This window comes from Dama dama, chromosome 20 (assembly GCF_033118175.1).
Source record: "Dama dama isolate Ldn47 chromosome 20, ASM3311817v1, whole genome shotgun sequence".
NCBI classification, from domain to species: Eukaryota; Metazoa; Chordata; class Mammalia; order Artiodactyla; family Cervidae; genus Dama; species Dama dama.
In genome coordinates this window covers 12,618,774-12,646,155 of record NC_083700.1, presented here as the reverse complement: position 1 = coordinate 12,646,155, position 27,382 = coordinate 12,618,774, and the positions used below count along the sequence as shown (strand labels likewise).

Below are 27,382 nucleotides of genomic sequence, written 5' to 3'. Positions count from 1 at the left end.
GATTGGAAAGAGCTGGACACAACTTAGTGATTGAACAATAACAATTTAAGATGTACAACTTGATGATTCACTGTATGTATACATTGTGAAATAATCATTAAAATCAAACTTATTAACATATCCAACATCTCATGAAATTAAATATTTTTTTGGTGCATGTGGTGAGAAAACTTATGATATACCCTGCTAACAAATTTCACATATATACAGTTCAGTATTTTCACCTATAGTCACCATTCTACACATTAGATTGCCAGAAGTTATTCATCTTGTATAATTGAAACACCTTTGACAAACATCTCCCCATTTCTCCCTCCCCACAGTGCCTGGTAACCACCATGCTACTCTGCTTCTATGAATTTGACTATTTTTGATTCCACCTATAAATGAGATCATAGAGTATTTTTTTCTGTGACTTTAAAGTCATAATAGCTACAATGAAAAAATTCATGAAATAGGCTCAAAGAGCATTGGAATTGATGAAGAAAAAATTAGTTAATTGGAAGGTAAATCAACAGAAATAACTCAATCTGAAGAGGAAAAAATAGAGATGAAATGAACAATCTCTTTGAAGTTTTTGAGACACTATCAATTGACCCAACATATGTGTAATTGGAATAACAGAAGGAAATAAAAAGATAAAAAGAAAGAGTATATTTGAATAAATGATATCTAGAAGCTTCTCAAATTTGGTAAAAGACAATGACTTACAATCTCCAGATGTTCAACAAACCATAAGTAAGAAAAGCACAAAAAGCACACAGAAGCATATTATAATTGTTGATAGCTGAAGGTAAAGAGAAAATATTGAAACAGGAGAAGTTTGACATATTACATAGAGCAAAATATGATGCACTATTTGCAACATTTTCATCAGAAACTAGGGAAGACCGATACATTAAATGCCATGGGAAATGGGAAAAAAAATCTATTGAGCAAGAATTTTTTTATCCAGTAAAGCAATTTTTGACAAATAAAGACAAAATAAAGATGCTTTCAGGTAAAAGCATAGATAATTTATTGCTGGCAAACATGCAGTATGAGAGTACTTCAGGCTGAAGAAAAATGAAACTCATCATAACTTGGATATACAGCTAAGAATGGAGTACTGAAAATGGTAAATGTATTGTTAAATATAAAGGATTATATACACTAATATAATTTTCCTCTTAATTTCCTTAACAAGGCATAGGCATGTTTGAAAATTATAGCAACAGATTAATGGAATTAAGTAAATGGAACTCTGTGTGCAGGCCTGTGTGTGTTAGTCATTCAGTCATGTCTAACTCTTACGACCCTATAGACAATATCCTGTCTATCTCCTCCGCAGGCAAGAACACTGGAGTGGATGGACATTCCTTTCTCCAGGGGATCTTCCTGACCCAGCGATTGAACCCAGGCCTCCTGAATTGCAGGCAGATTCTTTAACTTCTGAGCCACCAGGGAAGCCCAAATGGAATTATGCAATTGCAAATTTACTGTATTTTTCTCGAAGTCATTCATTATTAAGCTTAAATAGATTAAGTTAAAAAATGCAGGCTATAACCTCTAGACTAACAAATAAAAATAGTAAGGAAAACTGCCATAAAGCCAATAGTTACACTAACGCCATCCTACTTTCCACATTTCATCTTTTGGATCCTCCTAACCAATGCAGAGTACCAGGAATTATACTGTAGTTAGGAGAATGTGTTCTTAGGTCCTCTTGCCCCTGTGCTACAAACAGGCAGTCTTATATTAACAAATTACTCAATTTTCCCATGCCTCAGTTTTTTAGTCTTAAAAATGAGAATATTAAATAACCTTTAAATACTGTGACTTTAACTGTGATTGTTAAATTAATAAAGAGCAGTGAGTAAAAAGTCTGTCATTGAATTACAAGATAACACATCTTGTTGGTTTTACTGAATCAATGAATGGGTGATGATACATATTAGAGATGCAAATATTCACATCACTAGTATTAGTAGAGGAAAATGCATGCTGAGAGTGAAGAGTTAGATAAGATGATTAGCCTGGGTAGACTTTCTGGACATTTTTACATTTAAAGATAATCTGAGTGTGGTAGATTGGAAATCTGGGTGCAGATACTGCAGTATTTTTCAAAAAAGAAAAAATATGAAAATAAGGTAAAAATTACCTTTAAAAAATGTGACTGAAGATAGTGGGACAGACATTTGAAGATATTAATATGCAAGAAGAGACTGAACCTAAGGGAGATTGGAATATTCTCAATATTTGAGTGTGAAGGTATATGTGACCTCAAAATAGAAAGAACATTAGACATGGTCATCTAAAACTTTTAAGACAACAGTAATGGAAGGTGAATACCTGTTTTCTTTCTGTTCTTATAGTGTGAATTTAAAAGCATCAATTTTAAGTTCTGTGATTTTGGGCTGGTCACTTAAACTTATCAGGCTCACTTTCTTTTTCAATTAAATGCAACTGTTACCATTTCTTTCTAAGTCCTTCTAAGTTTTAAAATAGATTAACCTATGAAAGTTATATAATGTTTAACACAAAACAGATGTATAAATTATTGTTTGAATCACAATCCTAGTACCCCTTTGTTCACATTTCCTTTTTCTGCTTTTCCCAGAAGAATATTTCTAGTTAATAACAAGCACAAATTGCTTGCTGAAACAGCACCCACTGGGACTGTGGAATCTTCAGAGAGAGAAGCTGTTTTTATGGAACAGATTCACCCCTGGGAACAGGGGTTTGGAAGGTTCCCTGGTATCATTTGGGAACATCACTCTGGCTCAGAATAGGAGTTTCTAATCTGGACCTCAAGTCCTTTCTCCTACAGACAGGTCTACTGGGGGTCAGATTAGTACATGGCTGCTTAAAGGCAGGATTTGTCCTCACTGTGAGCCACTTCAGGTGAGTAGGGAATCCTCCCTTGTCTAGTCTCGTAGAGACAGTGAAGACTGACAGCTGAGCATTGGGCTGAAGGATGTGCAGCTTGCCCTGATTTTTCCTTCAGTGCTTTGCATAGAATCTCATGAACAAGGGCTTGCAGAAGGGGTGTTGTAGATATAAGAGATTATTGTTGAGCAAACTGTTTCTTATTTTGCATCATGTGACCGAGTGTCCCACAGTGACTGAGAAGAGTCATCATTGTTTGGGGGAAATAATGTTTGATTAGAACACAAGGCACTTTTTCTCTAATCTTGGCTTATTACGACTTCAAGGAAGTCACTCCACCCTCTTGGCTGTGTCACTTACTAACTAAAATAATGTCCGTCAAGCTACCAAACTTCAAGTTCTAACAGGCAGCAAGATGTGTCCACATGTGTATTATGCAGTGTTGTGTGTATAATGTTGGTATAAGTATATGTGTGGTGTGCATATCTACATATATATGTGCTGCCTGAATATATGTTAATTTACAATGTGTATCCATGTTTGATATTAATGGTAAATGTGCAGTGCATGGTTTTGAACATGTAAAATGTGCACAATTATGTGTGAGTGCTTTGCATGTGATAAGCATGTATATAAATGCATGCATATATGTTGTCACATATGTGTGTGTATATTGGGTATCTTTGTATTCACATATGCACATCTATGTATGTGAGAATGGATTCATAATCTGTGTGTCTAATAAGTATCTTTCTGAAGTTTATTACTGTCTAAATCTTTTTAGTTACAACAGGTACAAAGAAATCAGAATCCACCTCATCTTGGCTTTTGAAGAAACTAGACATCTCCTGGCAAAGTGGAAGGAATCAAGTCTATCAGGATGTCACTCAGAATGGAGCAGACCAATGCAACCTTCTGGAAGGGCTTTGTCTTCCTAGGCTTCTCCAGCTTTGGGGAACTGCAACTATTGCTCTTTGCATTGTTCCTCTCCCTGTATCTTGTCACCCTGACCAGCAATGTCTTCATTATTGTAGTCATCAGGCTGGACAGTCATCTACACACCCCCATGTACCTCTTCCTTTCCTTCTTAGCTTTCTCTGAGACCTGCTATACCTTGGGCATCATCCCTAGAATGCTTTCTGGCCTTGTCAGGGGTGAGCAGGGCATCTCCTTTGTGGGCTGTGCTGTCCAAATGTTCTTCTCCGCTTCATGGGCCTGCGCCAACTGCTTTCTTCTGGCAGTCATGGGCTTTGACAGATATGTGGCCATCTGCACCCCACTACACTATGCCAGCCGCATGAATCTTACTCTCTGTGCCCAGCTTGTTGGCACCTCATTTCTGAGTGGGTCCCTCTTCGGTCTGGGAATGACACTGGTCATTTTCCACCTCCCATTCTGCAGCTCCCATGAGATCCAGCACTTTTTTTGTGACACGCCGCCAGTGCTGAGCCTGGCCTGTGGAGATACAGGCCTGAGTGAGCTGGGAATCCTGATCCTCAGCCTGCTGGTTCTGCTGGCCTCCTTCTCCCTCATCGCTGTCTCCTACACCTACATCCTGGCAGCGATCCTGAGGCTCTCCTCCACTGAGGGGCGGAAGAAAGCCTTCTCCACCTGTGCCTCACACCTCACAGTGGTCGTTGTTCACTACGGCTGTGCCTCCTTCATGTACTTGAGACCCAAAGCCAGTTACTCTCTCCAGCGGGATCAGCTCATTGCTGTCACCTATACTGTGGTGACTCCTCTCCTCAATCCCATCATTTACAGCCTGAGAAATAGGGCTGTGCAGACAGCCCTGAGAAATGCTTTCCAAGGGGGATTACTGGGTAAAGGATGAAGGCTACCCGATGGGACAGTCCCCTTTGTGTGGGCTGGACATACACCAGAAACCGAGGCCAGTGGGCCAGATGGTCAGAGTCTTAGACCAAACCTACCTATCCTAGTTCCCTGAGAGAGCCCCATCCTGTCTCTTACAGGTTCCCCAGAGCTGCTGGGGAAATGCCGAAGCAGGACTTCCTGCTCTGGTTACTGTGCTTAACTCACACTGAGCTGAGAGTCTGAATTTTCATTTCCAGCCTCCCATATGTCAGCAGTAGTTCCTGAAACTCAGCTCATTAAGAATTTTCTAACTGAGCTGAAAAAGATGAAGGGAGTTTCAAGCACCCAAGTTCAAAGCAGCTGGGGTCCTTCCAGGGATACTGTAGAGATTTCTAAAATCATTATATAATTAGACTACCCCACCAATAATGTTCTTCCAAGATCTGAAACTCAGTGACTATCAGGTTAGCAAATCAGTTTGAATGCTTTGCTAAATGAAAAGGTCAGTTATTTTTTTTGTCTTCAACTAAAGGTCTTTAATCTTTTTATGTAGTCTTTTTTTTTTTTTTTTTTAATCTCTGGCTCATTATTTCTTTGCCTTCCTCTTTTTAACTAGCTCTCCTAGTTGGATAGATTCTATTTACTTCTTATCTTCCTTGATAATTTCTATTCCTCTCTAAATTACCCCCTTATCTTGGGTATATGGACCTCCTCACTTGGGTCACTACTTAGCATGGATACCATCCTTTAGAATCTGTTGTGGAATTCTCTATTCTGTTTGTTTTACTTTCCACCCTCAATATGCATGGTACCAGATATTTCTAGGGATAAGTAAGTGAAAGTCATTCAGTCATGTCTGACTCTTTGCAACCCCATGGATTGTAGCCAGCCAGGCTCCTCTGTCCATGGAATTCTTCAGTCAAGAATACAGTGGGTGGCTGTTCCCTTCTCCAGGGGATCTTCCCAATCCAGGGATTAAGACCAGGTCTCCTGCATCACAAGATGATTCTGTAAAGGTGGAATGAATCCACACAGTTGTCAGGTAGGAGTTCAAATACAGGCTCTGCCACTTACAGTGTGACCCTGGGTAAGTTACTTTCTCAGCTTCAAAATCCTCACCTGTCAAGTGGTTTTATTAATAACTTCATAGTTTTGCATTGCTGACTAAACAGAGTCATGAAGATAAATTATTTAGTGCAATACCTGGATCATATTAATAATCATCTTCCAACAAATGTTAGCTGCTGTACTTAATAATGTGCTAAGCAAATTGATACTGGCTTTTAATTTAGGGAGAGATTATTCTCGATGGAAGAACAGAGGAGGCTTCATGTCAAAAGTAGTACTTGAACTTATTCCCAAAGAGTGAGTAAATTTTGAATGCAGTAAGTGGAAATAAAGTACATATATTCTAAGAAGACAGAACAGAATAACTGTCTCAGTGGCAAGACAATACACGCCTGTTACAGAGTACAGTGAGTTGTCCCAAGGGACAAAAATATCTCACAAATGATTGGTGAAGTTAGCTAGGGTTAAGACTTCTTTGTGCACAGCATTGTGAATACCTTGCTTCAGACTTGTTGCTTTGGGCAGTAAACCTTTGAGCAGAGAGTGGAGTCAAATCTGGGAAGCGATTTAAGATTAATCCAGTAACAAAAAGTGAAGTGTGACCCCCTGGACTGTAGCCTACCAGGTTCCTCTGTCCATGGGATTTTCCAGGCAAGAGTACTGGAGTAGGTTGCCCTTTTCCTTCTCCAGGGGATCTTCCCCACCCACGGATCGAACCTGGGTCTCCTGCATTTCATGCAGATGCTTTACTGACTGAGCCATTAGGGAAGCTCCAGTCTAGTAACAGAGAAGATGATAAATCTCAGCAGGCAGAAAAGGAGGCAAGGAAATCCATAAGAAATCCATTGACATCATTCTAAAGAAAGGCAAAAGGACTTGAATAAAGAGAGAAGTATTGGGAACTGACAGAAATTGTAGACATAAGAGATTTTGAAAATGTAGGATTCATGTGATTCACCAATAAGTTAAAAGTGGGACAAGACTTAAGAGAGAGAGAAGAATGTATATTAAGGGAATGTTTTGCAGATAGGAATCCATATTTATCTATGCTCTCAGTGAAGAAACATATCCTCTAGTAAGAATTCAGTGGAAAGCAAATGTGGAAGAAAGCTAGTCCAAGAGAAGAGAAGTTGTAGAGAAGTAGAGTGAAAGGACTTGAGTGGAAAGAACCTGAGTCAGGGAAGAAAAGCCATGTATGTACTCTAAACTCCTTTTCAGTGAGTCTGGAAGTAACCTCCTCACTGCACTGAGGCTCTTTGAGCAAATTCATTTCCAAAGTGTATGCAGTTCATCTAGAATCAGTTCAGTTCAGTCTCTCAGTCGTGTCCGACTCTTTGCAACCCCGTGAATCGCAGCACGCCAGGCCTCCCTGTCCATCACTAACTCCCGGAGTTTACTCAAACCCATGTCCATCGAGTCAGTGATGCCATCCAGCCAGCTCATCTTCTGTCATCCCCTTCACCTCCTGCCCCCAATCCCTCCCAGCATCAGGGTCTCTTCCAATGAGTCCACTCTTCGCATGAGGTGGCCAAATTATTGGAGTTTCAGCTTCAGCATCAGCCCTTCCAATGAACACCCAGGACTGATCTCCTTTAGGATGAACTGGCTGGATCTCCTTGCAGTCCAAGGGACTCTCAAGAGTCTTCTCCAACACCACAGTTCAAAAGCATCAATTTTTCGGTACAGCATCAGACCTTGCTTTTATCACCAGTCACATCCACAACTGGGTATTGTTTTTGCTTTTGCTCCATCTCTTCATTCTGGAATTATTTCTCCACTGACCTCCAGTAGCATACTGACCTGGGGAGTTCCTCTTTCAGTATGCTATCATTTTGCCTTTTCATACTGTTCATGGGGTTCATCTAGAATAACATTCCCTAAATGCACACTCAGCAACAATGTGTAGAGATGTTCTAAAAATTGCTAAGTATTACTCAGAGGTCCAGGCTTTCCTGGTGACTCAGATGGTAAAAAATCTGCCTGCAATACAGGAGACACAGGTTTGATCCTTGGAGAGGGGAATGGCTACCCACTTCAGCATTCTTGCCTGGAGAATTCCATGGACTGAGGAGCCTGGTGGACTATAGTCCTTTGGGTTGCAAAGAGTCAGGAAAGACTGAGCCACAAACACGTTCACTTTCACTCAAGGGTCCATCTACCTTCTAAATATATTAGTCTTAAGTATGAAAGGATATAAAAATCACATGAGGGATCATCCAGTATACATTCCTGGGAACCATCTCCATAGATCCTGACATGATTGCTCTGGGGTGGCAGGCAGAAATAATCTACAAAACCCCCTCAAGATTCAAATTTCCTCCCTTGATTACAATTACAGCCATATACTTAAACAAGTCCTCCTGCCAGGTACATACACACATATACACATAGCAAAGCAGAGGTCCCCAGATATGAACATGTCCACATATGCCCTCTAAAAATAGATCATGTCTTTTTAAAGAGCCAATTAATTCCACAAGTTTCTGGAATCATTTTGCTTGAGTTTAAAGCATAGTTTTGCTACTTTTTAGATGTGTGATCTGGAGGAAGTTTATTAACATTTTTGGGCCTCCATTATCAATGCTAAAATGGAATTTTAGCAGTATCTATTTTGTAGGGCTTTTTGTGATGATTAAGATAAAATATTTAGAACAGAGTCTGCCATACATGAAACACCCAACATGACCATCTATTATTACGTGAAGTTTCTAGGCAGTATCGCTTTAGGCTGACACATCTGTTACCTAGTTTATGCCGGCAGGAGCCAGTGCCAAGCATCTTATGTATCATGATATAACCAGACAAGAGTAAAGTGCTGTTACCTGGCACCGTGCCTGACTGGGGAAGGTAGGAAGATGGACTCAGATCCATCTGAGAGTAGGAGGTACTGGGAAATGGGTCAGGCTCTAGGGAAAAAGAATCAGATGACTTCCAGGCAAATATTTGGCATCAGGGAGACCCATAAAATGTTAAAGAGAAAATTCAGTTAGGAGTGAATTTTGGGGACCCAACCAAGTGGTAGTAATCATGAAAGAAAAATCAAGAGTGTAGGCTGTGTCTCAGAGGCAGGCTCCACTCTCTAAATTATAAAGAAGAGAATTACTGAAAGTAGAGCAGGGATTCTGGTTTAAGATAAGTAAACAGAAGATCTAGAAATGAAGACTATATGTGGAGCTTAACCCTGAGATCAAGAGGGAAATTTGATACAAGTTCTAATTGCTGTAATATTATAAGTTGAATATTTATATTCATAATTAAGTTATGCATGACAATTCCTATATTGTCTTTCTTTTTTGGCTTGAGTGCACATGTGGCCAGAATCTGATTTCAGAAGGTGTTGTGTGTAACTCTGACAGTACCATCTTTTTAAGGCATTTTTTATTGATTCTTTACATAAATACTATCTTCTTTAGCCTCTATATTATTGCAAAATGCCAGCTGGATGAAACACAAGCTGGAAACAAGATTGCTGGGAGAAATATCAATAACCTCAGATGCAGATGACACCACCCTTATGGCAGAAAGTGAAGAGGAACTAAAGAGTCTCTTGATAAAAGTGATAGATGAGAGTGAAATAGCTGGCTTAAAACTCAGCATTCAAAAAACCAAGGTCATGGCATCTGGTTCCATCATTTCATGGCGAATAGATGGGGAAACAATGGAAACCATGGCAGACTTTATTTTCTTGGGCTCTCAAATCACTGCAGATGGTGACTGATGCCATGAAACTAAAAGATGTTTGCTCCTTGTAAGAAATGCTATGATCACCTAGACAGCATATTAAAAAGCAGAGACATTACTTTGGTAACTAAGGTCCATTTAGTCAAAGCTATGGTTTTTTCCAGTAGTCATGTATGGATGTGAAAGTTGGACCATAAAGAAAGCTGAGGGCTAAATAATTGAAGCTTTTAAACTGTGATGTTGGAGAAGACACTCGAGAGTCCCTTGGGCTACAAGGAGATCAAACCAGTCAGTCCTAAAGGAAATCAGTTATGAATATTCATTGGAAGGACTAATGCTGAAGCTGAAACTTCAATACTTTGGCCATCTGATAAGAAGAACTGACTCATTGGAAAAGACCCTGATGCTGGGAAAGATTGAAGGCAGGAGGAGAAGGGGACAACAGAGGATGAGATGTTTGGATGGCATCACTGTCTTGATGGACACGGATTTGAACAAACTCCAGGTGCTGGTAATGTACAGGGAAACCTGGCATGCTGCAGTCCATGTGGTCACAAAAAGTTGGACACACGAAAAAAGTTTGGTCACAAAAAGTTGAGGGACTGAACTAACTTTTGTTGATTCTTTAGATAAATATCTTCTTTAGCCTCTATATTATTAATCTCCTTTTCTGAGATGTTACTAATGGTCCTTTGCCTTTAAAGACTCATCACATGCCTAACAATGTGATTTAGGACTTCCAGATTTTTGGCAGGGATCAAGGGGAGAATGGAACCATATTCACCTTTGTTTTACAAACAAGGATTTTTTTTTAGATTTTCAAGGCTCAATAAGTGTGATATTAAATGATACTGATTTTTGATAGCCTAACAGGCTATTAATTTTTTTCAACTATAATGATATTTTGCAGCTCATAATTTGGTAACACAATTTAGACATTTATGAACATTTTTTGAAATATGTTTTATTTTTCATAATATGTAATTATTTAAGTAAAAAACAGCTAAAACAAAACAAAACCTATACATTATTAGCAGCAAAGATAGCTTTTCAGTTTTAACTAAAATTTTTTTAAATGGCTCCTGTGACAGGATTTATCCCTTAGCAAGGACTAATATCTATGCAAAGAATGAGACTGAGACTTGAAATGGTAATCAAGTGACCATATATGGACTGGGAGGCAGAAACTGTTGGTGCAAGATACACAAACAGCTAGGCTGCTTCATTTCATACTGAGCAAAGAAATAAGTCTACTCACAAGCGAATGGCACAGTACATTTTTACAAATCAGGATGAAACAGTTTAGATCAAACCTGGCCTGAAAATTATTTGGAAATAGCACCACCTCTTGTTTATTTTTTCTTAATTCTATTAAAAAGAAAAATTCTACTAATTTTTACACTAATAATAGATAAAAGTAAATGAAAACAAAGATTCCTTTTTAAAAATATTTGGCTGCATTGGGTCTTAGTGGTGGCATGTGGGATTTTTGTTGCATCATGCAGTATGCTTCATTGTGGCATTCCAGCTGTCTAGCTATTGTACAGGCTTAGTTACTCCAAGGCATGTGGGATCCTAGTTCCCCCACCAGAGAGGAACCCACATCTCCTACATTGTGAGGAGGATTCTTAACCACTGAACTACCAGGGAAATCCCAAAGATTCTTTTTTATCACATTAAAATTTTGGAGAAAATTCAGGGACATAGAGGACAAAAGGAAGAGTTTCTATGCTCCTATTTGGCTGTTCCAAGAGTAATAACATTCACTTTAATGGGGAAGTATGAAAAATGGACAGATTAAGAAGAAAATGGGTCTATGCTGGTTTTCTCCATATGGTTCCATTTTATAGATTAAAGTGTCAGGGTTTCCCAGGATGTCAAATATCTCCATTTTCAAATGTAAGAGTTTAATCACATTTCAAGCTCAAGAAACACTTTGTAAATTATCTTGAATCTTATGTATCTACTTTACCAAGGCCCTAATTTACAGTATAATTTGCTGCCTATATTTAGATGACAGTACAATTCTCAGAAATGTAGAGACCTAACTGAATCAAAACCATTTTATTTCACATTGTCCTCCCAAAAGTAAGAACTGCATAAAATGCTTTTAAAAAAAGGAAATACTTTATTCTATAATCATAACAAAATTAAGTAATATTGCATAGAACCCAACAAATGAAAAATAGAAACTTTATTTACCACCCTTCAGCAGTGAAAGTTGCATATAAAATAAACCCATGGCCTCCTCTCCTCCAGTGTCACTAATGCCTTTGTCCCCCAAGCTCGAGATTTTTTTTTTCAGGTCTTACAACAAATGTAAAACACACACACACACACACACACACACACACACAAACTATCTTCCCATCTTCCATATCTGCCTATCTCCTTCATCCCCCAATACTTCCCAGAACATCAAGATTCTCTGACCCAGAAAAAGCTGCCTCTCAGTTGCCAAAGTAAGAATTGATGAAGCCAACGTAATCATAGCCAGCAGGTTGGCTTCGACCCCGTGGATCCACATATTGTTGCATACGTGAGGCACAGTATGATACTTGTTCTGGGGTTAGGGCCTGAAACATTAAAAAAAAAAAATTACCGTGGTAGAAATTCAGAATAGCTGACTTCTTTGGGCTTCTAATATGCTCTAAACTCAGGAAATAGAGAGGTTTGGGCAAAAGCAGCCAGTCCTGGGCCTATCGTGTGTTTTCCTTATAGAAAGAAAACTGTAATTTCTAACTAATAAGACAAACTCATCTTTTCAACTCAATTCTTATCCAAAGACTCCCATTTCGTTCTGATTGTACTGTTTACCCCCTTCTTTAAATTTGGCTTATTAAATAAACAGAATAAAGAAATAGTCTTAAAACCAAGTAGCATGTTTGAGATTAATGATGAAATATTCAGACATTGACTATAGGTTTCTGAGTTGGGTCAAAACAACATGAGGTAGTGGCCAAAGCAAATGATAACCAGTGCATGAAAATATCTGAGAAAACATGGGGGAGAGGAAAGCAGTTGCCTATAGTAACTAGGGAGCCAGACCTGAGATGAACAAAATCTAGATGATGATGCGAGTGCAGTGAGAGTGGATACAAACGGGAATCTGACCTGCTTCATGTCCTCTTTCGTAATATAAGCTTTGCCCTCTGCCAGCGCTTGGAAAGAATCTTCTAGTTCATCACTGGATCTGATGTTCTCTGACTCCTTGTCGGTCAAGAAGTTGATGTACTCATCTTTTGAGATATAGCCCTTTCTGTTGGAGAAATAGATCAGAAACTGTCCCCTCTCAAGACAGAGAGGAAGACAGGTCCCTTTCTCATTCTACTGAGTGTCTTAGAGACAGAGATAAGATGAACCCTCTAAGTTCCTGTTCCATCTCAGCTCTCTGAGACTACAGGAGATGATCTTTATTTGACCCCCATCCTCATACCCTTAAGCCAAATAAACAGTTTCTTAAGTTCCAGTCGCTGTTTCCACATGAGTAATTCAGCCTGACTCCCTAAGTAGAATTTGGGAATTTTCCACTAGCACCATCTCTAGGTATCTCAAGCTCTTCAAACTGATCTGAAGACCTCTACTTTCTGGTCTTGTTTGGTCTTTAGTATTCTAAAAGGGTACCAAAAGCTGCCCAATTCATTTATGGTAGTCTTGATCTTCCTACTCTCAAGATGAATTAATTTTATATTTTATGGATCATTTTACTTTCTGCACTTGCCCCCCTCCCCCAAGACCTATTCCCTGCTGTGGTCTGGGCTTTGTTCTTCCTCCTACCTCCCTGGATCAACAGCATCCAGGAATTTCTCAAACTTGGGCTCAGGTTCACCCTCCTCCACCATGGGCAAGTAGTAATTGAGCCCTCTCAGGCAGGACCGGAAATCTTTGTGATTCAAGCGACCTGTCAGATTCTCATCAAAGTGCCTAAAGAACAAAAAATATTTAATCAGGTTCAGTAAGAATCAGATCAAACCACACCAAGGGAAAAAAAAAATAGTTATTTGGAGTTTCATTCTGAATTTCCTGCAAAACAATCAACTATGAAGCTATACACACCTAAAGGTTGTTTCAAACTCTTGTTGTGTCTCTTCACTGAGACCGGTGATGTCTCTGAAAGAAAAACAAAAATTAACCCATGAAATAAAAATAGACATGCCATAATAGTAGGAGAGGAATTTTAGTGACTATTAGGCTAGTCAAGTCACCTAGTTCAGGGGCTGGCAAACTATGGTCTGTGGGCCAGGTCCAGGAGATCGCTCACTTTTGTATAGTCAATGAACTGAGAATAGTTTTTACATGATTTAAAATAATAAGAAACTATTTCCTTAAACATTAAAAATTGTGAGAAATTCAAATCTTAGCATCCATAAATAAAATTTCCCTGGAATATGTTCATGCTTATTCATTTATGAATTATCAGTAGCTGTTTTTGCAACAGCAGAAATGAGTAACAGCACAGCAGTTTAAAAAAAGGCTACATGGCTCACAAATTCTACAATATTCTCAGGATCCTTACAGAAAAACTTTGTCTAAATAACTAATGCTGCCAAAATACTTTATTTAGAAAAAAAAATTATCTTCTGCTCTATACTTTGAATATTTCTTTCACTCCAGACATTTTAATGGGAATTTTACCAAAGGGAATGCTCTTTGAAGAGGCCATATAAGATGATGCATAGGCTCTGAGAAATGGATGGTAAGTAGACACAGGAGGATGATAGTACTGTCTCCCAGTTTACAGTGGACTCATATTTTTTAAAACAGTCATTCTCTGGGTCAGCAAAGAGAGAAAACTGGTTCTGGAGCTAATAAGTGCACTATCCGCGAAGCAGCCATTGTATCCAGTACCCCCAGAGTTAGCCCTTGGAACTAAGTTTCTAATACCTAACACCATACATCCTTGCCCAGCCTTGACCCCAATTTCTCAATACCTGGCTTGGATTTGTTGTTCCAGACTGTGTTGCCTTCGTATCCCAAGCTGGTAGAGCTGTTCCCACTGCTGAGCCAGCCCAATGGTGCTGTATTTAATGTCCAGGACCATAGCCTCTTCTAAGCTTTCTCCCAGGTCCTCAATCTTGGTCAGTTGATGCTTCATTGCCTGGATTTCCTTTTGCTTCCTCTGGAAAAAGACAAAGAAGAGAAGCAGTTATCTGGGGTACCAGGTCCAAATCTAGGAATAAAATGGAAGGCAAGAAGCTGATAAGTTTAGATTTCCTTCATTGCTCCTTTTCAATTATCTTCAGGAATTTTCCTGTCCTTTGTAAAAATTGAACTACTCAGGAAAACTATCTGAATTCTCTATTCCTCATTTATAAAATGGTGAGAAGTTTAAGTGATATGACCTCTGTTGTTCTGGTAGTCTGTAATATATAAATCTAAGTGTTAGCAGTCATAAACTGTAGATAGAGAAGGGTAGGACTTCTAGGATCCATGCATCATCAGCTCCCAGTGATCTGCATCATGAGTGATTTGCATTATTGATTGTAGTTGATTTCTGAGGCCCACTTAAACTTCCCAGTATTCACACATCAGTCTCCTTCATTGGCTTGGACAGACTTCTACAAGATGCTTCTGTCAGTCACATTAAATGCCAAATATCTGCATTTAGGTCATGCTTTGTCAACAGGGAAATATTTTTCCCTAAAGAAAGTGAAAAGTGAAGTTGCTCAGTTGTGTCCGACTCTTTGCGACCCCATGGACAGTAGCCTACCAGGCTCCTCTGTCCATGGGATTTTCCAGGCAAGAATACTGGAGTGGGTTGCCATTTCCTTCTCTAGGAGATCTTTCTGACCCAGGGATTGAACCCGGGTCTCCCGCATTGTAGGCAGACACTTTACCGTCTGAGCCACCAGGGTAATCCTAAAGAAGGGAGAAGTGAATTGGTTGTGATGATGGGGGTAGGTGTGAAGGTTGTGAAAATATATTAGATATTACAGGGGATTGTGGCTCTCCAAAAATCAATCCTACCTGACAATATCTTTTTAGCATTAAGTTCTCTCCTTGGGGATAAATTAGATTTAATTAATTAATTATTTTTTTTCTGGTGGGGAAGCAATAACAAAGACAAGGTGAAAGCTAAAAATACTGTTCTAGCCACTTATTCACCCAATTGTTAAGAGACAATTTATATTCAATTTTATTTTCTTACCACATCAAATAACATAAATTTGTCAATGTTACAAGTTGTAGGTTATGAGCTTTCGTATTTGTTCCCTAACTTAATAACTATAGTAAATCTGTAATGTAGATATTATTGACTCCATTGTATAGACAAAGAAATTAAAGTTGAGATTTAAGCAAACTGACATCCACGTCCATGAAGTGGTAGCCAATGGTTAGAATGCATATTGTTGGCAAGATTGACAACAGAGCCTTAGGCTTTTGATTTTTGCACCAGAGGATTTACCTAAAGGAATCACCAGTTTCCTTTGAGTAGTTCTTGAACTCCTGTAAATTCCAGCAATATTTAGAACTAATGAATAAACATTACATACTTTATTTGCTTCCAGCTGGGATTCTAGTGTTCCTGTTTCTTTCAGCAAAGATCTAGTTAAGAACCAGAGGAAAACATTACTTATAATACCAGAAGTCAGTATGTTACACAAATAGACCAACCCAAATCTCCTACACTTCTATAAGTTCTTCCAAGTTATATGGCCTTTCTGAAATGAATTTTCACAATGCTAATTTTTTATGAAATCAGACCCTCTCTGTTGATTTGGTAACCTTGCTGGATAGATGAAAAGGAAAGTGAGGTTCCTCTGTGCCTACAAGAGAGCTTCCATACTCTCCTAATTTTTATTCTCAAATACACCCTTAACCTAATGTAAGCAGTTCAGTTCAGTTCAGTTCAGTTCAGTTCAATCGCTCAGTTGTGTCTGACTCTTTGAGACCCCTTGAACCGCATCACACCAGGCCTTCCTGTCCATTACCAACTCCCAGAGTCCACCCAAACCCATGTCCATTGACTCCACCTAGTGGGAAATAGGGTCAGAATGATTTACATGCTTCTCCTTCTTATCCCACATTTTATTTTAGGGCCTTCTTACCCCACATATATTTAATTTATCAGATTTGCAGTGGGATGAAGATACTTTACTACCAAGGCCTCCTTAATTAATTCTTTCAGAATGATATAACAAAACAAACAGGATAACATAAAATACTCACCCATCCAGAAAATAGTCCCTGGATATGGAGGTCCAGAACAGGAGTCAGAAGAGAGAAAAGGAAAATCACGTTAACAAGGACTATTTCAATAATCTTCTTTCTTCACATGTGTGATACATTCTAAATTTTTTGTACCTAAAGTATGAATCTGTTCAACCCACTGTCCTCAAAGTGTCCCCCATACTGAGAACCCCAGAGCCTCCTGTGCAGCTCATTGCTTTGGGATGCAGAGCTCAGGTGTCAGGTGACATGCTCAGTATTGGGCCCCTGCTGCCAGAGATGAGACCAAAGCCAGAGGCAGAGGAGGGTGAGCTGTGTGTCCTTTGTCTTCAGTCAGATTTTTTTTTTAAGCCATGATACAGAATTTCTTTCTGTTCCTTCTTTGATTTATCCTTGTCAGTGAGCTCATAGGAACAGAAGCATGAATTGTATAAACTGACACTTTAAACTCTCAAAACTCCACAATTCTGATACACCTGCTGAATAGTCTACCAACTTTGACCACTTATTCATTCACTATACCTTCCAAGTCTCCTCTTTTCCAGGTCATTTGCCTCAGAAGATGTAACAAATGTTATTTTCATGTATAGAGCATTTTGCATTTAATAAAAACAATTAGCATATATTATCTCACTTGATTCTCATGACAGTTTTAGTAGTCAAGCAATATAATAGTTTCCTATGAAGTATTCACAGTATACTCTGCTCTGGTTGTACCAATAAATACATATGTGACCTTGAGCAAGTCAATTTATCTATGGAACTTCTTTCCACATTTAGAAACAGAGGTAATAACATCAGTGCTGTACACTCTTCAAGGTTATTCTGAAAATTAAGTGAGATAATGGATTATAAAATTACAGTGTAAAGTGCAAAGGGGAAGGCAAATGTAAGTGAATGTTATTATTTTGGGGCTGTAACTATAGGCAAGAGGAAAAAAAGTGAGACTTTCAAATAGGGAATAAAGAATGGGCAATGAGGTGAAATTCTCATTTCTCAATTTTTCAATGACTGATTTAGAATACAGTCAATTCCAGATACAAAGCACTGACAGGATATGGTGATTTTAGGACTGCATAAGTACTGTAAGAATTACCCCCTTCCCTTAGCTATGTATTCCATCCCCATAGTGAGTGGAATGTGTGGCATAAGGATCGTGAGTTTGGGGGTATCACAGCACACCTGGTCTCCAAGATCCAATTAAGGAAGGCACTGGCATTCTGTTCAAATTCCTGGCACATCTCAAAGTTCTTGATCTGTCTTGCCTCTTCCTTTTCCAACTCCTGCTCTCTTTCCTAAAACCCCAAATCACAGATAGTAGTGTGCACATTGAAGACTTTTTCTTGCAATAAAATAACTGGTTCCTAGGCTCATCTGCACATCTCCCCTCTTCCCAATTTCACCTGCCTTCCAATGGCATTGCCTGTGTGCTCAAATTTCTTCCAGTCCACCTCTTCTCATCTCAGAAATGAAAGAAGCTTATCCAACTTTTCATAAGTACTTGCAGGTGTTACCAAGCCCAGTAAAAAGCGAGCTAGTAATAAAGGAAGTCTTTCCTCATCTCAGTATTTTTCCAGTTGAGATTTCATTTAAATGAAAAGATAATAAGAGTTTCCATCTAAAATTGGTGAGATTATAGTGAACGTTTTCTTTGCAAACTTGTATTTTCCATGGCTTCAGTAATGAGCATTACTATAGACAGACAAAAATTACACACAAGCACATTAAAAAGACACTTCTGGAAGTCTGTATAAAATAGAAAATGCTTTTGAGCATATAGACTGCAAAGATACATACATGCCTCATGAACTTTTCATAACACGTTTTTAGAGCCATCTTCTGGAGCTTATGTTTGCTTCTCTGAATCACCGATCATCACTCAAACACTTGAGACTGTCTAAACTATAGGGCATAGGGCTCTGCCTATCATGAACGTATTTCCATTTTTTTTCTTAGATTGACTCAGTTCATGACTGCTGTCCCAATATAATTATTAAGTGTTCCTTTCTCTCTCAAAGTCCCCAAATCCAGAAATTAAATCAAATGATCATGTTCACTATAACTAAAGGAAGTATCTTCTCTGCCCCAAACTACCTTGATGGTATCAAATAGGTGTTTCCAGACTCTCTCTAGCACCTCCACTGTCAACCAGGTATAGGGGCTGGAGGGCACATTTAAGGCCTTAATCTGCTGGTCTAGCTCTTGCAAATCATTGAAGTCTCTTTGGGCCTTTGTCACGGAGGCCAAGAAGGCCTCGTGGTCCTTCTGCAGCTGCCGGATTGCATCCAGGGAGACACAGCGCACAGGCTCTGACAGGTCCTCCTCGGCCTTCTCACACCAGTTGTTGAAAGCTGAGGCCTTGTGTGCGAATTCCATGAATAGAACCTCAGCCTATAAAGAAAAAAGACAGTTCCATCTTTTCCAATAAAGTTCAACAGCAGAAAATAAAACAGGATAAAAAATGACTGTCTTCAAATATTTTCAGGACCAACACTCTAAGAGAACAGAACTAAAACCAATGGAGACCATGCAATCAGATGGGTGGACATGTGAGTTCAAGGTACAAGCCCTGATCCAAGCATTTTCTCTTTTCTTCCAACACTTAAAAATGAAGTTGGATAACTTCTAGGATTATTTCAGCCATAAGATTCCCAAAGTGACAAGGGTAGTTTTCAATGATAAGATTTCATGATTTCTTGTTCTGATGTCTGTGTTCCATGACTAATCGGCACATAGTATAGCATGCATGAATTAAGTTTAAGTGAATGAATGGATGGATGATTAGATTAAAAAATCATTTGTGGGATAGGCATTTCTTCTTTCTCTTCTGTGATCTGCAGCCCTCGCTGCTTTGATGTTTATTTGTGTATACGGAGTTGTCTTCCTACCTTCCTCTAAACCTTGTTCAGAGCTCATCTCATGCCTAAATTCCCTGCTTAAATCCATTTCTTACCCTCTAACCTACATTTTTAGCCATGCAATACTCTCTGGAGTATTCTGAATGTGAATTTCTAAATAAGAGAAATAGTATGGATTTTTTCAACCAGAAGGTAATAAAAAGTTTTAGATTTAAAACACATCATATATTTTGTGTCAGCTGATCGTACTTTCAAAAAGATTTTGTTATACAGATATGAGAATCAGTTTTCATCTCAAAATGGGTTAAGAGGAAAAAAATTGATCCAAATGGAATAGAGATTGCAAAGGTATTGTATACCATTACGTTGTCACTGTATTTATTTCAGCAATCTATACACCAAAATAGACCAACACAGAAAATCTATTACTGCCCCTACCTTGGAAGGACATGGAAACCTATAAGTAATATCATCTATTTTCATAATATGATGTATCAACTGAATATTTTACAGAGATTTTATAATCATAAAATAAGATAATATGTGGTTATCCATTAATTGCTTTAATTTTGCACTTAAGATTAGTTTCTGTAGGTTCTATGTCCCTCAGTACAGTTAAAATTAAGAGTCTGACTTTTATTTGTGTGTTTCCTGATTCATCTAATTCTCTACTTGAACTTGTTGTCAGGTACAATATCTTATGGTCGAGAAGTACTCAGTATTTTCACTGACCATCTTGACTTCCTTTTACTAGTAATAATTTTATCATCAGCATCCAATATCTTAGCAGTCACCAAAAGAAAGAACATTTTAATAACTATATCCATATAGAACATAGTGGTTTATATTGCGTTTTCAGGTCCATTATCTCTTTTGATAGTAATAGCATAGAACAAGATATGATGGTGATATTACTCTATTTTCTAAATAGAGAAATCAAGTTTCAGAGATGTTAAGCAACATATAGAAGGTGCCCCAGCTAGGAAAGATGATAACACAAATTTTACTTGTCTAATATTCCTTTTATTTGAGTTAGACAAAACACAAGAGCAATCTTGACTCCTACATGCCAGTATTAGTTCTGCCATAAATTAAGATCTTCTAGTCCTCGTCGTGAGTCACCTACTTGTTTCCAATATATGTGTGTGACTTCCATCATAAGTCAGCTGAATAGCTGGTCAATCAGTCAGAAAAAAAAAAGTATCAATCTAAATATGAATTACTTCATGTTTATAAGAATGTCTTCCTGATTCTTTGCAATATACTCACTCAATTGTCTATAGTATTCAAACATGGTTTCCAGTATCTATTTCTGGATATAGATAGTCAAGGTCAGATGATGGCTCATCATTTTTTTTTTTTTTTTTTTACCTCCAGGAGGGGCCGTTGTTTCTCTAGCAATTCCTGTCCATGGACTTCGGAGGCTTCCAGCAACTGTTCCCAGCGCCTCAGCAGGGCAGCATGGCGCTCCTCGATGGCTTTGGTCTGGCTGTGCCCAGCAGCCACAAGTTGATCCTTCAGGTCAGTTATCTCAGACAGTCTCTCTTGCTGGAAGCTCTGCAGACTGGCATGCAGTGTGTCCTGAGAAAGACCCATAGAGAAGGTGTGAAGAGAAAAGTAATACAGATTCCAAGGGTCACTCATACCTGGGTTCCACCAGATTGAACCTATGCAAGAGTGTAGAGTAGTGGACAAATTTTCCAAAAAGGAAATTTTGCTTAGAGACGTTCATAAACACTTGGAGTTGGAATTATGGTTAAATTCCAATGTTTTAAAACCGGATTTTTAGATTAGGCGCAAAATTAATATTAAGGGAGATTTGGAGCATGATGTGATATTTCAAATCTTCCAAATCAAAATTAAATCCTTCTTAAGGCTCACTTCCTAAGACTCTTACATCACTTATTAGATTTTGCATTCTAATTAGTATTAGTAGAAGTGCACTACTAGAAATTGTGAAAATATGCAAACTAACAAAAAACCTTTTACAGGTGACAGTGTATGTGTGTATGTGTAAATGATATCAAAATCACAAAATTCAGGATGCTCCACTTCTAGTTTTAACAGGGTGGTGTGTATTTGACCAATCCTCTCTTTGAAAACAATTTTAACCACTGGATAAAAGCACAAAAAATCAGCTGTTTGAAAGGGATCAGGATGCAACTCAAATAGCTATAACTTGAGGGATCAAAATTACAGGGAGAAGGGAACAGTAGCAAAAGAAGAGTAATACTCTCTGCCACTTTTTCCTTTGAAGTATAAACTGTACAGGCTGAAGTTGCAGAGAAAGCAGCTGCTCAGAGCTTTTGATCATCACATTAGAACTGAAAGGACAGAAACCAGAATTCTAGGAAACTGAAGCATCCACTGTTTGAGGAAACCATGAAAAGGGAGCTGCAGAAAAGGAGGCTCAATAATCCCCTTGTATGACCCCCTTAGGGCATTTACACATTTCCTGAATACAAGTTGTAGAAGTCAAGCAGAAAACAGCAGCTTAGAATCTACAGTCTAAACAATCTAAAGAATCTAAAATCTAAGAGTTTTCTGCAGTCACACAGTGTAGAGACCAGGACACATCAAGTAGGAGCAAACTTAGTGAAAGAGGTTTAGTTGAAGTCTCTAAAGGGTCTACGTTTAAGAACAAACTGAAAATGGCTAGTCTTCAGGAAAATTGAAATCATGTCTTGAGTCATTACCAAGAAAAGTTGGGGTTGGATAGGGCATGAGATGGGAGAGAGGTACTAAATTATAGCTTTAAATAAAAACTCATGAATCAATTACTTTAAATGCAAATGGATTCACTACTCCATGAAAATCATCAAAGTAGATAATAAGTCAACACTCAACTATATGATATTTATAAAAGACACATCTAAGACATATTGACACTCTGCACTTTTATGTTCGTTGCAGCCTTGTTTACAATAGTCAAGATATGGAAACAAACTGCCTGTCAAAAGAACAATGGATAAAGAAGATAGGTGATATACATACACGGAATACTATTCAGTCACGAGTAAGAAGGAAACCCTGCTATTTGCAACAACTTGGATGAAACCTGAGACTATTCTGCTAAGTGAAATGTCAGACATAGAAAGACAAATACTGTATAATGTTATTTATATGTTGAGTCTAAAAAAGCCAAATGGAATATATTGGAGGTGAGAGAAATGGGGAGAAATTGGTGAAAGGGCAAAAACTTCTATTTATAAGATTAACAAGTTCTGGAGATCTAATGTACAGCATGGTAATTATAGTTAATATTCCTATACTATGTACTTTAAAGTACATAAGTCTTACAAGCCTTACCTGTTCTCACCTTAAAAAAAATGATAGTTATATCACAGAATGAAAGTGATAATTAATGCTATAGTGACAATCATGTTGCAATTTATGAATATACAAAATAAACAACAAAAACTATAAAGACATAGAAATGTTTTTAAAAGAAATGGAAATATATGTACATTGCAAACAGCAAACAAAAGAAAATTGGTGTAGTACATTAATATGTTAAAAAAAAACCTTTAAATTAAGAAGTGTTTAAAAAGATGTGTTATTAGAGAGAAACTGTTCATAATTAAAAGAATTTATTCATCAAAATGATTTCATAATTCTAAATGTCAACACAACTTTTAACCTAGCTTTAAAATATATAAAACTAAAATATAAAAAAAAAAAAACATCATGAGTAACAGACTCTGATAGGTAATACAAATCATTGCAAAATCACATTCTTTTCAATTGGACAAAGGCTATTCACCAAAACAGGTCATTTGTTGGATATAAAGCAACCTCCTAAAATAACATAGAGTGTGTTTTTAAAATAAAGTTGAATAAACTATATATAAATGTCAAAAAAAGATAATTAGAAAATTCACAAGTGTTTAGAACTTGAACAATGCACTACAGAATAGTGAGTCAATTAAGAAATTATGCAAGAAATAACAGAATATTTTTAATTAGATGATAACAAAAATAACACAAAATCTGTGAGATGCAGTTAAGGATTTACTTAGAGGAAAATGTGTATTCTCAAATCAATGTACTAGAAAAGAAGAATGGCTAAGTATTTAACAACATCAATATCTATCTTAATTTTTTTAAATCAAGTAATCTCAAAGAAAGTTAAAAAATTATAAAGATAATGGAATAATTATAAAGATATTAATGGAATACAGTAAAAAGATAAAACAGAGAAAAATTAAATGGCCAAAAGTTGGTTCTCTAATAAAAATTAGCACTTACTGGCAATATTGATGAGGGAAAAAGAACTAGCAAATTATCTCTATAACAAAGGGAACAATTTTACAGGTCCTACAGATAATAAAACCACAACATTTGGGAATGAAATAACCCTATGTGTGAAGCTTCTGTGTGATGTGGGTCTTGGGCTTCATGGGCATTTATGAACAAGGCAAACCTGCTCTCACCTGTTTTGCCAGGAGAGTGGAGAGGGCAGCAAGGTCTGCATCATTGCTATTGGTCTTCAAGCTTGTTTCTTTCTCAGCTGAAGAACAAAGGTAATTCATAAGAAGAGAAAAAGAGTTGGTTTTATATCTGGGTTGGCAAAGAGAAAGGCATATCTACTATTGGCCACAAGAGAGCCTCTTGACTCTCCAAGTAGATGATTCATTAGAATATGGGAGTGGGAGCCTGTAAACTATTTTTTTAGATGTATACAGGATAAACTGACTGAAACAGAGCTAGAACCAAGAGAACTTCTGGATGTTTCATTGAACAAAGGAAATCTTCAGCTTAGACATAAATTAGAAGTAAATCAAACACATAATTTATTTGCTAGAATGTTTGCCATGACTCTATCTTTCTGAATATCACATGGACATCACCAATTTCCAAAAAAAGATGTTCTCTGGGAATATAGTACTTAGTTATTCTCTCAGCATACGTCTCTATAAGTTTGTGTGTGTGTATGTGTGGGTATTTTTGCACACATGTGACTTTAATTGTAATTGTGTTCAGACAGGATAGGACTGGGTGATGAAGGGGGCATCTTTCTTCCCATGGTGAGCAACAGAGCCCTGGGATCCATTCAATAAATTGAATTATCAGCATATCCTCAAACCCACAGGCCATCGTCCTCAAATGAGTGCATGCTAAGTTATTTCAGTTGTATCTGACTCTTTGTGACCCTGTGGAATGTAGACTGCCAGGCTCCTCTGTCCATGGGACCCTTCAGGCAAGAACACTGAAGTGGGTAGCCATGCTCTCCTCCAGGGGATCTTCCTGACCCAGTGATCAAACTCACATCTCTTATGTCTCCTACATTGGCAGGTATGCTCTTTACCACTAGCACCACCTGGGAAGCCTCTGGTCCTCACACATCATACCTATCCAGGCCTCAACCACATCAGCCTTCCAGTTGAACTGCTGAAAGTCATGATCATCTTCCAGTTGTGACTTCCAAACAGCCAATGACTCGGCCAGACAAGGAATCTTTTCATTTAGAGCCTGTATCTTGTTAGAAATCTTCTCTTTATGTTGACTATCCCCCTGTATCACCGTGGTTGAAAGGAGAGATAGATATATTGATGAATGTCCAGAGCCAGAAAAGTAAAATCCTTTGCACTATTAAAAACCTTTCATCTCTCTCCTTCCAAATATATAGCTACTCTCTTCTAGGTCCAGTGAAATTATTCTATTATTCATCTATAATAGAATATCTATTATCCAGACGATATTGTCCAGCATTTGGACAGCGTTTGTCCATGTAAGTGTGATCTTCTTAGTTGGCATAAGCATCTCAAAGGTACAGAATCATCTGTTTAGGATTCTTTGTACTGCCTTTAGATTATTGAGGTTCTGTTGAAACTAGCATTTAAACAAAAGAATGGTTCTCAAATTACAAAGAGATTTCAGTGGGGTCCTCATCTCTAGAGGTCAAAGAGATTTCTTCACATTCTTACAGTACTCTATGACCAAAGCAAGTCATGTGTAAAATATTTTTAAATGTCATATTCTGCATAGAGTATGAGCTAATGAATGATTTTTAAATATCTAAAAAGTATACCTATAAGAAGACTTTGAAAAAAAGCTTCCAGAAAATAGCAATAATTAAATTGGTATTTGTTTGCTGAAACAATAACAAAAAGGCAGCTGAGAAGAGATTACCAAGGTTGTGCATGATTTTAACAATGTTCATGATTCTATATTTGGGCCAATCCCTTTTTCAAATCCTTATTTTGACCTGAAATCCCTGGAGTATATCTCACCTTACTCAGGATATCTTCTCCTTGAGCACACACATTTTGCACTCGGATCTCATGGACAGCAAAGTCATTCTCCAAAGTTTCGAGCTTCTTTTGTAAGCTCTGTGTGAATGAGTTGGTGAGAATCAAAACTTCCAAAATTAACAATATATCCCACTCACATTCTGATTCCTTTTGATGCCATTCACCAGCAATGATTCAACTAAGTTGATAGACTACATGAGTGTTCACTTATTCCTGCATAGCTCCAGTAAATTTCTCTTCCCAAATTCCTCACTTCCCAGAAAGGCAGTCTTACCAAAGAGCCAAAGGAATACATGTGACATTGTTTATAACTAACCATGCGACTTGAGACTTCTGGATTTGGGGGTGATTATTGATCAAGCTAGTACAGAAGGATTTCTCCATGTTGAAATGTATGTATAATAATTCTTAAAAACATTCCATCTAGCAGAAAAATATCTAGTATCAAGAACATCATGCTAAGAACTAACCTGAAAGTTTCTTCTTCCACCAGAAGAAAGATTCTAATTTTACAGGCAAAAATGTTGACTACTTAAGAAAAGATTCAAATTAAACAGAAGAAAATTGATCCATTCTTCCAGTTCCTCACCTGAGTAGCGGCCAAAGTGTCTCCAGAATCCCCTTGGGCAACCATAGCTTCCTTTTCACTGATCCAAGCTTCCTCCTCCTCAGCATTCTCCATGAATTCCAAGTATTCTAGGGATTCTCCCAACTGAATCCCTCTGTAACAGGAAAGTAACCCCCACCCCAAATTAAAAAAAAAACAAAAAACACAAAAACTAATGAGCAGTGGAAGTGTAGCAAAGTGGCACAATCTTATAAGATTTTAAGATTTTGGCTTTATGGGTGTAAGGGGGAAAAATACTCCATACTTTTATTACTAAGCACTGCACATAATGTTAAAACTGGGGAGATGCAGAAAATAAAACAGACATGTGGGAGATAATGTGGTATAAAGGATAACATATGTAAGGCAACGATGATAAAAGACAGCTGCAAGTAATTGTAAGCACACCTCTAGAGAGACAGTGTCATAGAGACATAGAAACAGTGTCATTTCTTCCTGGGGTACATAGAGGAAGCTTCATGGAAGACTTGGCACTTGAGCAGGGACTTAGAAGCTAGAAGAGATTGGTAGCTAGGGAGAGATGCTGAGCAGGCGCTTAAGTATCTTCTCAATACCTACCCAATACCTGTAATCCAACGAGAGAATTTGGCCTGCTATCCCCGACTCACCGAGCCTTGGTCAACTCTTTGAGCTGGTCCCAGTGTTGAACAAACTGATCAAGCCTGTTCTGGATCTCCTCTCGCCCCACGGCCGCCTTGTCTCCCAGCTTTTTTGCCATATCCAGCACATTCTGAACAACACACATCCTCCATGTCATATTTCCCCACAGCATTTCCCTATTTATCCAATTTTCTAGCAAAGTATCTAGCCCTTCCTACCCTCCGGCTCATTTATAAACTGGATGTACTCAAGGCAGTCCTGACAATCCTGGGAGAATGAAGAAAGCTGCAGTAAGATCTAACATGCTAAACTTCATCAAGGATTCAGACAAATACCTTGGCATTTCCACTAGACTACTTTCTAGGATCTGACTGACGGTCACAGGGTGACCCTGCTGCCAAGCCAACACTCAGGGTTGCCATCTTTCCACATGGCTCATC

General features: G+C 38.1%; 2 protein-coding genes across 2 annotated transcripts in view; one reads left to right on the top strand and one right to left on the bottom strand.

Moving 5' to 3' along the window:
• The first annotated feature begins 3,760 nt into the window (after positions 1 to 3,760).
• LOC133040079 (olfactory receptor 10Z1) lies at positions 3,761 to 4,702 on the top strand. The gene has a single exon (XM_061119825.1). It carries the CDS (start codon positions 3,761 to 3,763, stop codon positions 4,700 to 4,702), a length of 942 nt encoding a protein of 313 aa, XP_060975808.1.
• A 7,180-nt stretch (positions 4,703 to 11,882) lies between these two features.
• Positions 11,883 to 27,382, bottom strand: part of SPTA1 (spectrin alpha, erythrocytic 1) — a 67,692-nt gene continuing 52,192 nt past the window's right edge. The window contains exons 38-52 of the mRNA XM_061119824.1: positions 26,951 to 27,072; positions 26,304 to 26,436; positions 25,695 to 25,792; positions 24,812 to 24,984; positions 23,894 to 23,970; positions 20,832 to 21,041; positions 18,697 to 18,993; positions 17,785 to 17,897; positions 16,603 to 16,620; positions 15,927 to 15,978; positions 14,364 to 14,551; positions 13,489 to 13,542; positions 13,210 to 13,356; positions 12,547 to 12,691; positions 11,883 to 12,008 (exon numbers count right to left, since the gene is read on the bottom strand). Coding sequence (XP_060975807.1) covers positions 11,883 to 12,008; positions 12,547 to 12,691; positions 13,210 to 13,356; positions 13,489 to 13,542; positions 14,364 to 14,551; positions 15,927 to 15,978; positions 16,603 to 16,620; positions 17,785 to 17,897; positions 18,697 to 18,993; positions 20,832 to 21,041; positions 23,894 to 23,970; positions 24,812 to 24,984; positions 25,695 to 25,792; positions 26,304 to 26,436; positions 26,951 to 27,072 — 1,953 coding nt within the window. The remainder of the gene's footprint in view (positions 12,009 to 12,546; positions 12,692 to 13,209; positions 13,357 to 13,488; positions 13,543 to 14,363; positions 14,552 to 15,926; positions 15,979 to 16,602; positions 16,621 to 17,784; positions 17,898 to 18,696; positions 18,994 to 20,831; positions 21,042 to 23,893; positions 23,971 to 24,811; positions 24,985 to 25,694; positions 25,793 to 26,303; positions 26,437 to 26,950; positions 27,073 to 27,382) is intronic.

What these genes read in the sequence shown, in the direction of transcription:
- LOC133040079 (XM_061119825.1), top strand. Translation starts at nt 3,761, where the DNA reads ATGGAGCAGACCAATGCAACCTTCTGGAAGGGCTTTGTCTTCCTAGGC.